Consider the following 15,770-nt stretch of genomic DNA (forward strand, 5'->3'; position numbering starts at 1 on the left):
TCCAACAGGAAGCAGCGCACGCTTTGACAGCAGGTCACAGACAGCGGGGTCAGAGACCTCAGCTGGGGCACAATGACTGAACCACGTGGGGTACCAGGTGGCTGGAAAACTACATAGCACCGACCCTTCCCCCGGGGGAATCGTACAGACAGACAGGGGAAAGTTTAAGGGTGTAGCCGATGTACAGTATTGTAACACTGTGAGACTGGCATAACACTGATATGAGCTAATATCTTTAGCTCAGGCACAATAACATGTTTTTTTTCATAAGTGATAACTCTGTGGAAACATTCACTCTTTGGGTAAGGCTTGATGAACAAGAACACAGACAAACAGAGATATAAAGAGAGAGAGGATGAGTGTCTCGGCCGTGAGAAGTCAGTTCAAATATGGAGTCGAGTCCCTTTACAGCTCTTCCTTCAGGCAGCGCTTTTGAAGGCTGCAATGAGTTTCCAGTTCCACCATACGCACTTGTGACAAAGGAGGGTGGATACAATGACATGCCGCACTTCCACACACACACACAGACACAATTTCAAAAATTGACATTTGCAGTTCCCCTCATCCAGATGTGTAACAACGGACGTACCAACAAGCGTAGCTACACCTACACGCACATCCAATCACGTCGACTCATAGACTTTCTGACAGGCATATCTTTAAAGCAAGATAGGATCCCATTGAGTTGTTGAGGGCACGATCAGATCCAGTCAGATCACGCAGGCATCCCTCACTGTGAGTTCACATGAGGATGTGTGGCATCTCTCACTGTGAGTTCACATGAGGATGTGTGGCATCTCTCACTGTGAGTTCACATGAGGATGTGTGGCATCTCTCACTGTGAGTTCACATGAGGATGTGTGGCATCTCTCACTGTGAGTTCACATGAGGATGTGTGGCATCCCTCACTGTGAGTTCACATGAGGATGTGTGGCATCTCTCACTGTGAGTTCACATGAGGATGTGTGGCATCTCTCACTGTGAGTTCACATGAGGATGTGTGGCATCCCTCACTGTGAGTTCACATGAGGATGTGTGGCATCTCTCACTGTGAGTTCACATGAGGATGTGTGGCATCTCTCACTGTGAGTTCACATGAGGATGTGTGGCATCTCTCACTGTGAGTTCACATGAGGATGTGTGCCAGTCTGGATTGGGGGAAACAGTCTGCTACTGTATTCAGCAGGGCTCAATACAGCAGGAAGTAAAGTGTTTGGTGAATAATAAAACATCCTGGAGTCAGTGGGAAAGCTTGAAGGGGCTGTGAGGGAGGGAGGGAGGGAGGGAGGGAGGCCATGTGTGCTGAATGAAACCTCCAGGGGGCACACTTTCATGAATCATGTCGGTCCCTGTTGGCCGGGCCCAGGGAAGCCCAAACTGGATGTGGGCAACACTGCAATAAAGGCCCTGTCAAATCAACAGCAAACTCTGGATCAAGCAGTCCAGCGCAATCTGTGAGTACGTTTATTATATGGACTGCAATATTCCGATATTAACCGGATTAAGACGCTGCCATATAGTGTAAACAGCATTTTCTGATTACCCTAAACCGGCAAGCAATAGTCGAAATAAGACACGCGGAGTATTCCGATCTTAGGCGAATTATTGAAGTGCGTTGTAGACGTGTATAAAAACCTTCACACTATGACGTCCTGTCGGAGTTTTCGCAGTATTTTGCGACGCATAGATTGCATGTGTGTGTGTTTTTAATGTGCATCTGAATGTCAACCAACCTCTTTCCTTGTGCTTAAAAGGTGTCTCACCAAACAGAACTATACTTTTTGAATAACAAAGATTTATACTTTAATATAATGCTGCTTCCTGGTCATACATGCCTTAACAGCATTTGAGTCATTAAAACATGTAGATGAGAATATGAATGGAGTATTCCTAAGCAACTCATGTAAACACCTTAATCTAAATATTGTTTTACTCAGATTAAGGTTCAATAGTTGGATTACTGCAGTCCATGTAAACGTAGTTAGTGTGAGGGAAATCTCTTCAAACAGCAGCTGATTTCCCCTGGGCAGAGGACAGCAAACACAGAGACACCGCGGTCACCAAGGAAACTCCATGCAGAACCAATGCCCATCACAGTGCAGCCGCATCAAATTGGCAAACTGCTGGCTGTCACATGGAACGACTTTCCTCAAATCAAATCTTCCGCTCAGATGAAAGCATTTTCCCAGCGTCTCCCCCGGATCTCATCTATACTGTGGTTAATAAACGATGTTTGGCTTCCTCTTGGCTGTGCCAGGTGGGCGGTACTGTACTCATTCTTACCCGTCTCCAAGAAAGAAAGAAAAATCGACCCAGACGTTTGGTTTCTCTCTCACCTCTACTTAGTTTCTTACAGTTTTTTTACACAGGCAGCTGATATTGGATGTAAGTGTGTGTGTGTGTGTGTGTGTGTGTGTGTGTGTGTGTGTGTGTGTGTGTGTGTGTGTGTGTGTGTGTGTCTGTGTGTTAGATTAGTCGATTAATCGATTAGTAGTCAATCGTCAGAAAAGTAATCGCAAACTATTTTTTTATTGATCGCATTTTTAAGAAAAAACTATAAAAATGATCTCGTTCCAGCTTCTTAACACATTGAGTGCCACAGCGCTTCAGTAAAATTGTCTGGAGCCTGTGCCAGATTCACTTCCATTCAGTTGAAAACAGCTATAGAATTTTTTCTATTAGGGCTATATGAACAGGGTTGGACTCTAATGAAACATTGGACACTCCTACTTCTTTCAAAGAAGAAATTTTGTTTCTAGACCGTTCCATTATGAAATGACAGCCTCTGAAACAAGCGCACTTTCAAGGGTTTTCTGCTGTCTTTTTTTACTTTTCAAGATAAAGTCACTTTTATGAATACTCTAATTTCAAGCGCATTCACTGACTCTGGCTGGTGTTTTCTGATGTAGTGACATGGTGTGGTTCTGTGCAGCCTGCGTGCGCCACCCCCCCCCCCCCCCCCCCTCTCCACCCCGGAGCTGCGGGCTCCTCCCCACACGCACATAGTCTGTCTTCGCAGCCTCAGTTTTTGCCCCGGGCGGATTTCAGTGCAACAAGGAAATGGCAGGCGGGACTGAGGGAGAAGGTTTAGCCGTTCGGCTTCGGGTGCTGCCTTTCTGGCGGGTGGTCGTGTGGAGGGGCTGTGTGCAGGCGGATAGACAGCGGCGGAGGAGCTCAGTTGTGGGCTCGGATCGCAGTCAACTGTCGGCTGCGGACAGAGCAATCTGTGTGGCTCTGGCTGCAGCATGCGTCGGTGTCTCTCTGATCACGGCTTTCTCCGTTTTCTCCTGCACAAAGTAAAGGATCTGAGGTGGGTGGCGCAGCTCCCGTATCGAGTTTTAAGGTGGCGCCGTGTGATCCCTTGAAGGGATTCATGCTCACTGGCTGGGTACGACCTTAAACAGCAGAATTATGGAATAATATGAATTATGATTTTAGGACGTCCACAGACGTCCTTGGCACTCCTCGTTACTTTTTTTTAGGACGTCCAGAGACGTCCTTGGCACTCAATGTGTTAAAATGAAATATTTTCTGGTTTCTTTAGTCTTCTATGACAGTAAACTGATTATCTTCGGGTTGTGGACTGTTGGTCAGGACAAAAGAAGACATTTGAGGATGTCATCTTGGGCTTTGGGGAAAAAGTGATGAACATTTTTCACCATTTTGTGACATTTTATCGACTAAAAATGACGGCTAACGACTAATCGATTAGTTGAGAAAATAATCAACAGATTCATCAATAATGAAAATAATGGTTAGTTGCAGCCCTCCAGTAGTGTTTATGTGTGTGTGTGTGTATGTTTGTGCATGTGTCCATGCGCAGAGGTCATGTCCCTGTCAGAGAGAGAGAAAGTGGTGGTAGAAGGTCATCAGGTATGCGTCAGCTCTGTCAGTCACTCACCCAGATCTTTGGATCCTTGGCTCTCGCTGGCCAGTTCGCCCATCCTGACGAGAGCATCAAAGTAGCCTTTGGCGGCAAACGTCACATCTGGACACAAAGAGGGACAACAACAGAAGGTAATGGAGAGTAGCAGAGTTATTCGGGTTACCGATAAAAAAAGTGACAGTTACTGTTCAGTGCGTCATTACACACAGCCTTGTTAATACTTGACCTTTTTCAAATTTGTAAACAATATGGAAACACAATTGTAAATGAACTTCTTTTGAAACTGATCCTGTATACATGATCACATCGTGCTGTTAAACCACAATTGCCCTCGTGCGTCTCTCGTTCCATTTGAGCCCCTCATGCCAAGATGTCTGCACAATAGGCGGCCGTGTGATGTCGTGACTTGGGAGATCTTCTGATGTGAAATAATTAAAGTTTTTGAGTCAGAGGCTCGGCTTACTTGAATATATTTAAAGGATGGTACTCAACCCACTTTGTATCATTAATAGTCTCGGTAATATAAACACATGAGCAGTGATTACCTTCTCTCGGTTTTCCTCATGGAGATCTCCCATTTCCTCCACTGGCAAAGCGCTCCGTTGTGACGCGTTTTACGCTGCAACGCATCACAACGGAGCTGCGCAAGTTCTGCTGTAGAGGCAGAATCTGCTCCGAGGGCGGCTGTTAGTTTATTTTTATTTTCTAAGTATGCGCACATCCACGGAGAATCACATGGAGAGCCTTAACGAGCCTTAATGACTTGCAGCTGGTGGGGGCAGAGTTTCTGCAGGCAGCAAGCAGGAGCATTTTTCTCCGTGAGGTAAACAGAGAGAGAAGGTAAAACACTGCCCATGTGCTTATATATGATACAAAGTGGGTTGTTTACCAGTAAAGCCATCCTTTAAGATGATTTAAGGTTTAAGGAAAGAGATGTAACAAGCATCAAGGGTGCAGTTCTTCAAAGAGGAAGATATTGATATAGCATTTGATGTGGTGCAATGACATCATACTAGATGAGTTAGTGCTGATACTGATACTGATACAGGGGTATTGTACAGTACAGTACAGTCCAGTACAATAAGCTGTAGTACAGAGATTACCTAATGTGATGAGACATTTACATTACTGACATGGCAGGAAATCAGGACAGTTGGTGATAGGTTAGGGATCCTGTGGTTGGATATGTGAGATCAAATGGTGTACAGAGTTGGAAAACGTGTGTAAATGTTAAGGGGAGATGTGCTTATGAATGTTTATGTATGTATGTAAGTGAATGATTAAGGGTCTGATGGTTAAATCCTTCACATCACCTTCCATCAGCAGGAGGATGCATAAGGCTCCACCCCGCTGAGGTGTCCTTCATTAAGACGCTGAATCATTACCACCTCTAGGGGGCGCTGTTCCGTAGCAGAGCCTGCACTCTGACCTCCCTGTGGAGGGGTGTGTGTGTGTGTGTGTGTGTGTGTGTGTGTGTGTGTGTGTGTGTGTGTGTGTGTGTGTGTAGAATTTCCCTATGCGATCAATAAAGTTGAAAGTTTAATGGGCTCAAACTGACCAAAACAGCTTGTTGTCTGATACACCAGAGGGATCAAGGGCCATGCAAACAACTTGCGAGTGTGTGTGTGTGTGTGTGTGTGTGTGTGTGTGTGTGTGTGTGTGTGTGTGTGTGTGTGTGTGTGTGTAAGGGGGAAGGGGGGGGGGGGGTTGCCACTTCCCTCCCGATGATTCAACTGAAGAGCTGAAGAGGACTTCAAGCTGCCCAGATCAATATCCACCCACCTCACAGCCCTGTTATTCCATCTGCAGCTGTGCTGGCTCACAAAGGTCACCCAGGGGCGGAGCTAACGTCCGGCGTTGCCTGCCTGATTGGCCACGCAGGGCAGAGTGAACATCCAGTGTTGCCTGCCTTGATTGGCCACGCAGGCCGACCAATCAGCACGCCTCCGCTGAATAACGGCGGCTGCCTCCAGGTGACAGATGGGGCCAGTAGTGCCCAGACAGCTGCCAGGTGAGACGCACATTTGCTACAATAGCCGCGGCAGGGCCAAGCCAATTGTAGCAGGCAGGCAGATGTAGTGTTGAGATGGAGGGAGTGTCTCAGAGCTCTGCCCCCGGGGCTGAGGGACATATGCTAATGCTAATCCCAATTACAGCTGAGTCAACGGCAGCAGACGCCTGGATTTCCTCCTTCCTTCTTGCTTTGGGAAACACCTGGGAGGGCAGAGAAAAGCCTCCAGAGTATCGCTGCCGAATGCTAAACATGCTTCCTGTCATGCCTTCAGGTGGAAGTGTGTATTCTGCACCCGCGCACGTGTGTGTGTGTGTGTGTGTGTGTGTCTGTGTGTGTGTGTGAGTGTGTGTGTGTGTGTGTGTCTCAGAGGTTGCGTTTGACTTCTCGTCATAATCTATTTATTACCTGTGCTGAAAATGACAGACAGGTCTTGCGATTTCTCTGTCATTGTTAAACAAATTCGGTAAACGACGGAAAATATTCGGTTAACGCAACCACTGGTGTGTGTGTGTGTGTGTGTGTGTGTGTGTGTGTGTGTGTGTGTGTGTGTGTGTGTGTGTGTGCAGTTGGAGGGCGGCTGAGTAGATAAGCTGGATCTATGTGGGTACTTTACTTGCCTCTAATGAAACGTGGGGCGAGGGGCTGACAGAGACAGACTGAGTGGATTAGCAGATCTCTGATTGCAGAGCAGACAGGCGATCGGCAGGGGAGGCGGTTCATCTCAGAGCCACTGATCCATCACTCATCCTCTGCTCCAGGGAGGAAGAGGAGAGGAAGGACTGCATATCTCCTAATCAGAACGGCTATCATTGGCTCAACCGCTTGTCATGCTCTCCGGGACGCGCATACCAAGTTCCAGGTTGAATTTTGTAGGCAGTTGGAGCCACTCATACGTATCATCTGTGGCTTTTACACTCACTCCTTGTTGTGAGATTCAGCGACTAAATGCAGTGTTGAAAACCTGGAACTCACCCATAGCCAGACCTAGCAGGCTTACCCATAGCCAGACCTAGCAAGCTTACCCATAGCCAGACCTAGCAGGCCTACCCATAGCCAGACCTAGCAGGCTTACCCATAGCCAGACCTACAGTAGCAAGCTTACCCATAGCCAGACCTAGCAGGCCTACCCATAGCCAGACCTAGCAGGCCTACCCATAGCCAGACCTAGCAGGCTCACCCATAGCCAGACCTAGCAAGCTTACCCATAGCCAGAACTAGCAGGCCTACCCATAGCCAGACCTAGCAGGCTTACCCATAGCCAGACCTAGCAGGCCTACCCATAGCCAGACCTAGCAGGCCTACCCACAAAGCCTTTCTGCTGGTGGATATTCATTTCAGTGATTGCCCCATATGGGCAAACATGTGTCCTCCCATCCCCTGCCCCCAAATCAGAGCCTCTTAGTCCCTTGGGTTGAGCCAATCCTGCAAAGTGGGGCTTTAAACGGCTCAGTGAGTCCCCAACAAGTCTGTCTCCTGCCTATACCAAGCTCTGGATTAGCTACTATGCGGGTCAGGGGAGGGGAGCACAGGCTTGGGGAGGGGGTAGACGCCCCCCTAAACACCCCCCCCCCCACCACCAGTCTTTGCTGGATTAGTTGGACTGAAAGGGCCTGTCTTGTTTTGAGGATGAGGGGAGTTCCAGGGGAAGGCTTTGCTATTGTGTCAGAAGAAAAATGGAAATCTAACAACGTGTTGCTGTAAGGGTCTATGGCCTGACAAGAGAAGCCTGCAATGCATACAGGCACACACACTTGTTTTTGATTTAATTTATTGCATTGCTTCTCCATCACTTGACCAAAGACAACCAGTGCTGACAGCAGACTATCCTCACTCCTGCATCAGATTAGTGGCCCTTTGTGCTGCTGTGAATGCAAGTATCCTACACAGGCCGTGCCAGAGGCTGTGCACCAGATGATAAGACCTGCTCATTTGGCAGGGCGATAAATATCGTCCTTTTTCAGTGAGACAGTAAAGGGAGAGATGGGTAGATAAATATATATAGGTCTTTACAGAGAGAGGGGGAGAGAGAGGAGAGAGGAGGGGGGGGGGGAGAGAGAGAGAGAGAGAGAGAGAGAGAGAGAGAGAGAGAGAGAGAGAGAGGTGTCTTGACCTGCAGCGAAACAAGGACGGAGGAGACAAATAAATGAGAGTGAAGGAGAACTCACTGGCGAGGGCCTTCTCATAGCTCTTCCCCATGGCAACAAAGTTCCGTAAGCAGGGGTTGAACTGCTCCATGATGGTCTGAAAGAGAGAGAGAGAGAGAGAGGCAGAGAGAGAGAGAGAGAGAGGCAGAGAGAGAGAGAGAGAGAGGCAGAGAGAGAGAGAGAGAGAGAGAGAGAGAGAGAGAGAGAGATAGTCATGTCACTTGTGAGCAGAGGGGGGGTCAAGGACAGAGAGGTAATGCATTTCTTTCTGTCGTCCCAAGAACCCAATGACTTGTGTGAAGCTCGTTCTCTCTCACACTTCTGCATGCTGCCGCCCCCGCTCTCCCTTTCTTACATCTCCCTCCCTCGCTCGCTCAGCTCTCGGCACATGTCTTGAATCTTAAAGGAGATCAATGATGACATGACTCCTCCGCCCACGCGGGCCCCCCTCATCGTGAGAGATAGCAGAGGTGGGAGGAGGCAGGAGAGGCTCCGCCCACGCGGGCCCCCTCATCGTGAGGGATAGCCGAGGTGCGAGGATGCAGGAGAGGCTCCGCCCACCCCCGGCCCCCACAGCGTGAGAGATAGCCGAGGTGCGAGGAGGCAGGAGAGGCTCCGCCCACGCGGGCCCCCTCATCGTGAGGGATAGCCGAGGTGGGAGGAGGCAGGAGAGGCTCCGCCCACGCGGCCCCCCCCTCAGCGTGAGAGATAGCCGAGGTGGGAGGAGGCAGGAGAGGCTCCGCCCACGCCAGCCCCCCTCATCGTGAGAGATAGCCGAGGTGCGAGGAGGCAGGAGAGGCTCCGCCCACGCGGGCCCCCTCATCGTGAGAGATAGCAGAGGTGGGAGGAGGCAGGAGAGGCTCCGCCCACGCGGGCCCCCTCATCGTGAGGGATAGCAGAGGTGGGAGGAGGCAGGAGAGGCTCCGCCCACGCGGGCCCCCCTCATCGTGAGAGATAGCAGAGGTGGGAGGAGGCAGGAGAGGCTCCGCCCACGCGGGCCCCCTCATCGTGAGGGATAGCCGAGGTGGGAGGAGGCAGGAGAGGCTCCGCCCACGCGGGCCCCCTCATCGTGAGGGATAGCCGAGGTGCGAGGATGCAGGAGAGGCTCCGCCCACCCCCGGCCCCCACAGCGTGAGAGATAGCCGAGGTGGGAGGAGGCAGGAGAGGCTCCGCCCACGCCCGCTTCGAAACCTAGGGCCGTAAAACCAATGCACAATGGAGGAACCGGAACACGTTTACCGGGTACATATGCGCCAGAAAAATCTTCCGTCCAGCTAGCTAGCTAGAACCTGATAACACAAGGTGACTAACGTTAAAAAGTGACATAGTACATAAAACAAACAGTACATAAAACAAAGCGTTGATGCAATATGGCATCGCCGCCTGTTCGTGGTGACTAGATATCATACACAACTCGAATCGGCGTTTCAACGGTGCGAACGATAAAAATGTGGCACAACGTTTACGGTTTACATGTTCCGGATTCCGATTAACCACGCCGGAACCACGCCGAGAGGTGTAATTCAAGTGTAATGGGAACCAGGCTCTTCTCCTCGGGGAGAGCCTGGTGACGCGAGGTTAGCGCGAGATAGCCGAGGTGGGAGGAGGCAGGAGAGGCTCCGCCCACGCCCGGCCCCTTAGCGTGAGAGATCGCCGAGGAGGCAGGAGAGGCCGCTGTTTGACTTCCGACGGCTTTGTGAGAGGCGCTCACAAACTGACAACTGGGTGACTGTGAAATGCACATTGACAGAGCTGCATATGGTTAACCCACAGTATTACAAGGTGGACGCAGAGTGTCATTACAGTTGTGATGGGAGAACAGAGCAGTGTGGATTCTACAGAGGAACATAAAATGCGCCCATAATTCATAATGATCTAGACCAGGGGTTCTCCAAGTGCGGCCCACAGGGACCATTTTGGTATCATATGAAACTAGAGGACCTAAGGCATCCATTGGTAGCAGCCGTGTCAAGCTAGCTTGTCAGGAAGGGGTGTGTTCAAACATCTACAAATGGACAAATGGAATTTATTTCTCCTCGAGAATACACCACATACATTTAATTCTCACATGATTCACACAATAGGCTATTAAAGGAAAGATCTGTTTTGGAATTCATTTGTGTTCCATTTTCTCTTTTTGGGCGGCCCTCGATCCAATGTTGGGGCCCTAAATTGGGGCCCTGACTCAGTCATCAAAACTTTGAGAACCCCCTGATCTAGACTTTAAATTACTGTTAAAGGTGACATAAGCAAGTGCTGCAGAGACACCATACTATCTCCCATCGCCATCTTTTTCCTTCTCATGTGCTCCTCCAGGGCTCCCTCCAATTAGCCGGTCCCCAGTCAGCGAGTCAGGAACAGCCAGGGGACAGAGAGACAGCCAGGGGACAGAGAGACAGCCAGGGGACAGAGAGACAGCCACAACACTGCTGCAGCAGCGGCCCCTGCACAAGCCATCAATACTGCAGCAGAGAGAGAACAGCCCTATATTCTCTACCCACACTGTGGAAGTAGAATGCTATGGTGCCAGTGCCACCGCCATCTACATCTACATCTGTACCCGTAACGGCCCCAACAGCTCATCACCAAAAACCAGACAGTATCTCCTCTTGTCTTCTGTCACACGTCAGCATGTTGGCCTCTTGCTGTAACTCACTGTCTGTCTGTGGCTTTTAATGAGCGGGAAGACGCAGATAGAAAGAGCAGTGTGTGTGTACTGTAGGTGTACATGTTTGCTTGTCGGGGGACTCATGTGTAGCTTCGGGATTTGTTAGTTCAAGTGGTTCCAGCGTAGCACAACCCACCCACCGGCTGTAGGAATACCAATGAGTAGGGATGCACGATATATCGGCAATCATATCGTTATCGGCCGATTTTTAACATATCGTATCGGCCCGATTTGGCAATGTTAATATTATCTGTTATCTGTTATCAGCCAAAATGTTCACATTGAGAGGAAACAATGTGGTAAATATACGATTTATGGGCTTCTCCAAATGTTTTGGAAGTAAAGAAATGCATTACTTTTTCAAATCTACAGTGTGTGTTTCACGATGTAGAAAATTTAATTATCATAGAAATGGGTTTTTTAGAAAGTAAATATCGGTTATCTTATCGGCCATAAACGCATTGGTTATCTGTATCAGCCAAAATGTTCATATCAGTGCATCCCTACCAAGTTTTTTTCTCTGACACCCCCCCTTTCTCATAATTGACCAATTATGAGCGAGGAGTTTTACCAGCAGGGCGTAGCACGAGGGAGGATCACGACACTTGTGATCATACACGGACACTTACTTACCAACAACAACTATTACTATGCTTTCACATGACACAAACTGGACTGGATTATTGAACTAGGAATACTATAACAAAGAAAGCTGTAGCCGCCAGTCATCGATCGCAACTGTAATTAAAAGGTACTGCCTTAAGCTGTATGATCTTTGGATTAAACAGGTGTATCCATGTTGATAATGGGGCTTGTTGGTGATCAAAACAAGAATAGCCAGTCAATCAAAACCAGTGCAAACAAACAGTCATCATCATTCACATGGTTAACCGTGTGTGCAGTGTGCACCTTTTCCCACTATACAGTATATGGACCAATACGACCTGCAAAATTCGTAAAATTTTTGTAAGGCACTACTCCACGCTGAATAAATATTATTTTAACATCTCCTGAAATGTTGTCCTTGTCATTTGAAATGGGGGTGACAAAGAAGAGTAAAGCACTGTAAAAAAACACAGGTTAGGTGTTATTCAGGCCCAACACTGAAGAGATCAGGTCGCCTACGGCTGTGACTGGCTGGAATCAGAGGTCACCTCCCTCCCTCCCTCCCTCCCTCCCTCCAAAAAGTTCCTCTTCAGCTGCTAACTGGGTCTAGCCTTCCAGTGAAATGGACTCGCACCAGGTCTACTACAGTGCATTGGCTCAGCACCAGCGGGAACGCAGAGCGAAATTCTGGGGCAAGAGACTCACTTTGCATACACTGCAATGGTAGTTGGAGGAAAAGCTAACCAAAAACGATTTTATTTTTTTTACTTTTTTTTGCGAAATGTCAAAAGTGAGCAATGAGCATATTCTGGTACTGCATTCTCAACATAAGAGAAACTGCCTCTATTCTAATCAATCATGTCAGTTTGTTCATTCAGAAGCTCTCTCCAAGAGACAGGGTTTATAATGGACAGATAATCATATGAACTGGTCCAGTAGCGACTGGTGGTTACTATCTCCCCCCCCCCACCCCATCACACGTCACTTCAAAGGACTTTATTATTTGCACTTTATAATTTGTGATTGTTTTTCTGCACTGCTTCGTCTCTCTATTGGCGTGAGCGACCGCGGTGCTGCATACTGCACTAAGGCAAATTCCTCGTTTGTAATCCAGTTACTTACTGTGGCTATTAAAGTGAATCTTGAATCTTGAATGTTAGTCTAGTATCATATAAGGAGAGAAGCATAACTGGTGTATAAGTATAACACAGCTTGAAGTCTACACACACACACACACACACACACACACACACACACACACACGGCAGCTCCGCGCTCACTCACTAACTCTGGGAAGATAAAAGATGAGCCTATCCCTATGGGGCTTGCAAAGGAAATAAATCCCTACATCTCTCCTCTCTCTCTGTCTGCCTCGGATGTAAAGTGCATCTCATTGAGGGGGATAAGGTCACACAAAGTGTGCAGTGTGTGCACGCACCGTTACAGAGGAGCACATGCATGCCGTGTGCATGCGCACGCGCACACGCACACACCTACACTCACACAAGTTCTCATCAGAAACCGTGGTGTGGTGTTTCTAACTGGTGGGAGGATTACATAACAAAGCTAACTCAGTGCCTCGCCATTACGGCACACTCTCCCACTGAGGAGGCCAAGGGGAGCTGACACAGGCCTGGACGCTTTGCACACACACACACACACACACACACACACACACACACACACACACACACACACACACACACACACACACACACACAGAATAGACAAACGCGAAAATCTATGCAGTTATGGAACAACTGTACGTAAACAATCAGCTGATTAGCTGCTGATAGAACTATTACATAAGACAAATGGATTATAGTGCATTTTTAATAACAGGCAGTGAAGTGGGAAAACAGAGGTAGTTTCTTACTGCATCTCTTCCCACCGTTGCTAAATTTGCCATCCCAGTTCTCTTGTACTACATTCGTTACCCTAATTGTGGCAGCTGATTGGAAAATGGGGCCGAGAGGCACTTGAAGACAGAGAGAGAGAGAGAGAGAGAGAGAGACGGAGGCAAAACAGAGTACAACAACTGTGAGCGCAAAACAGACTAAAAACAACAGACAGAGAGAAGCATCATACATCATAACGTATCACAGGCCATACTGTCACGGTCTAATTGGTTAGCCGCCATGTTTGTGATCATATGTTTTTGAGCGGATGATTGGTTGGGGGCCTGATTTGGGGGCAGGCCTACCTAGTACTCAGATGTCATTTCCAGCAGGAAGCAGGAAGTGAGGAATCGAGTGTGGGGCGTTTGAGACTTTGGCAGGAAGGCCATGCAGACGCCAAGTTCAACTGGACCTGAAATGAACGCCAATGGCCTACGAACTAATGAAATATTGACTGTGTAACGGGTGTAACGGTGAACCGAAGCCCGTCGCTATTCTTCAGTGTACGTTTGCAGTCGTCTGTCAGGTTGCTTCGGCAGCCTCCCGCGTTGTGGATCCTCGGCCAACAGCATAATAACCGACTGTGCTGTCGAGCGCTTCGCTGCTCGTGCCTGACCCGATGGACCAACCGACATCGAGGAGAGATGATATCAGACCGCCCGGGGGGTAACAACAAGCACGCATAACAAGCCTCATGCTCTCACTGTTAAGTCGTGTAGCTAACGTCCACTCAAACAAGCACTTATTGTTAATTTATTACAGCTATTTAATTGTCTGGCTATCTGGCTGCCGGCTCGTGGCCCTGAGACCTAGCCAATGACGCAGAGTTTTGATTATATGACGATGAACGCTAGGGGCGGCTGTGGCTCAGGAGGTAGAGCGGGTCGTCCACTAATCAGAAGGTCGGTGGTTCGATCCCATGGCTCCTCCATGTCGAAATGTCCTTGGGCAAGACACCGAACCCCAAATTGCTCCCGATGGCTGCGCCAGCACCCTGCGTGGCAGCTTGCCACCTTCGGTGTGTGAATGGGTGAATATAGGCACATTGTAAAACGCTTTGGATAAAAGCGCTGTATAAATGCAGTCCATTTACGATCCATTTACGATGACGATGATGATTTAGTTAACTATCCAGTATCCACTAGCTGAGGCACGGTGACGATACACACACGTCTTCTTTGTATCCTTTATCAATTGAATAAAAAAAAATTACTGGTACAAAGAATGACAGCAACTGCAAAGTGACAACATATCGATGTGTAGCGAAACCACATAGTAAGAGATGTGAAGTTGAAATACTCTCAACCGCTTTAGATGATTGGCTCAGCAGGCAAAGCGAGGGAATGAGATGGCTTGCACCGATTGGCTATTGATAGCAGAGAGAGAGCGTGGATAACTGTGATTGGATAGAGAGAAGTATGAATGAAACTGGGCGTGGATGTGTGATTGAATAGGGAGAAAGGTGAATGATTCTGAAACCGGGCGTGGGCCTACTGTAAGTAGTCTTCCTGATGGAAATTCCATCTAGATCTCTCTTCCTCCAAAGACAGAGAGAAGTTGCTCGCCGAGCGGACGATGCATGAATTCATTATCAGCCCTCAGGGCCAAAAATTCAAAGAGACAATAAAGTGGCAGAAAATGAATGAATGAATCAAATCAGGCGGGCAAGTTATTTTTGCTGCTGTGAGGTGAGAGAGGAAGTATGCGGGGGACAGATAAGGGGAAACATTATTAAGAGCATTAAAATGAGTCCCCCCTGTGCCCAAACCAAATTAATTTCTCATCAGCACGGAGGTAGCAAATGAAACAAGGTCATTGTGTTGGAGATGGACTGCTGATTCTTCCTGCGGGACACTCATCCATCTCTGGTAGTTACTCAGTCTCCCCTGGACACAAGTATCATGAATATGCGATGTGTATAAATACCAAATACACATGCACACGCACACACCGATATGGCTGATATGAGATTTTGATGGTATGATAACCTTAGCACAAAAAAAAAACTTTGGTTTCACGGTATCGTGCACCTCTATATAAAAAATCTCTATGTTAAAAAGCAGCTAGCAGCACTGCTGATGAGCAGCTGATACCGTCAGGACAGTCTTCTTCTGTCTTCGTTATGTTCCATCAAGTCACTTGCGACCCCTGGTGACTCTATAGATTTCCGTCCTCCAACTGTCTCTCTCCTGTATTCACCTTATGTAGCCCCGCCCACCTGACCCATTGTATCATGACTTCCTGTTCAAAACACTGGCTGTTTTACCTGCTCAAACTAGTCTGACTCATCTGGTCAAAACTAGTTGGACTCACATTATGAGTCAGACTAGGTTTATGAGTCACAGCAAGTCTAAATACAATCGGAACTTACGATTGTATTTACGGTACACTTCCTGTTAGTCTCTCTCACTCAAGCCAAGACGGTCTCTTCCGGATAAGGTGAATAAGATGTTTCAGTCTTCCCAGGTCCTCTCTCGTCACTTCTTTTATGGTATACTATAAATCCATCTTGCTTTTGGTCTTCCTCTACCTCGACTTCCTTCAGTATTTCCCA

The 15,770-nt window shown here is 48.1% G+C and overlaps 1 protein-coding gene across 2 annotated transcripts in view; it reads right to left on the bottom strand.

Moving 5' to 3' along the window:
- The window catches only part of baiap2a (BAR/IMD domain containing adaptor protein 2a), an 83,892-nt gene that overhangs the window by 47,830 nt on the left and 20,292 nt on the right, over nt 1–15,770 (bottom strand). For both annotated transcript variants that reach the window (XM_083650242.1, XM_083650243.1), the window contains exons 2-3: nt 8,066–8,141; nt 3,902–3,988 (exon numbers count right to left, since the gene is read on the bottom strand). In XM_083650242.1, the coding sequence (XP_083506368.1) occupies nt 3,902–3,988; nt 8,066–8,141 (163 nt within the window). The remainder of the gene's footprint in view (nt 1–3,901; nt 3,989–8,065; nt 8,142–15,770) is intronic.

Source organism: Poromitra crassiceps, assembly GCF_964638095.1.
Source record: "Poromitra crassiceps genome assembly, chromosome: 13".
Lineage (NCBI taxonomy): Eukaryota > Metazoa > Chordata > Actinopteri > Beryciformes > Melamphaidae > Poromitra > Poromitra crassiceps.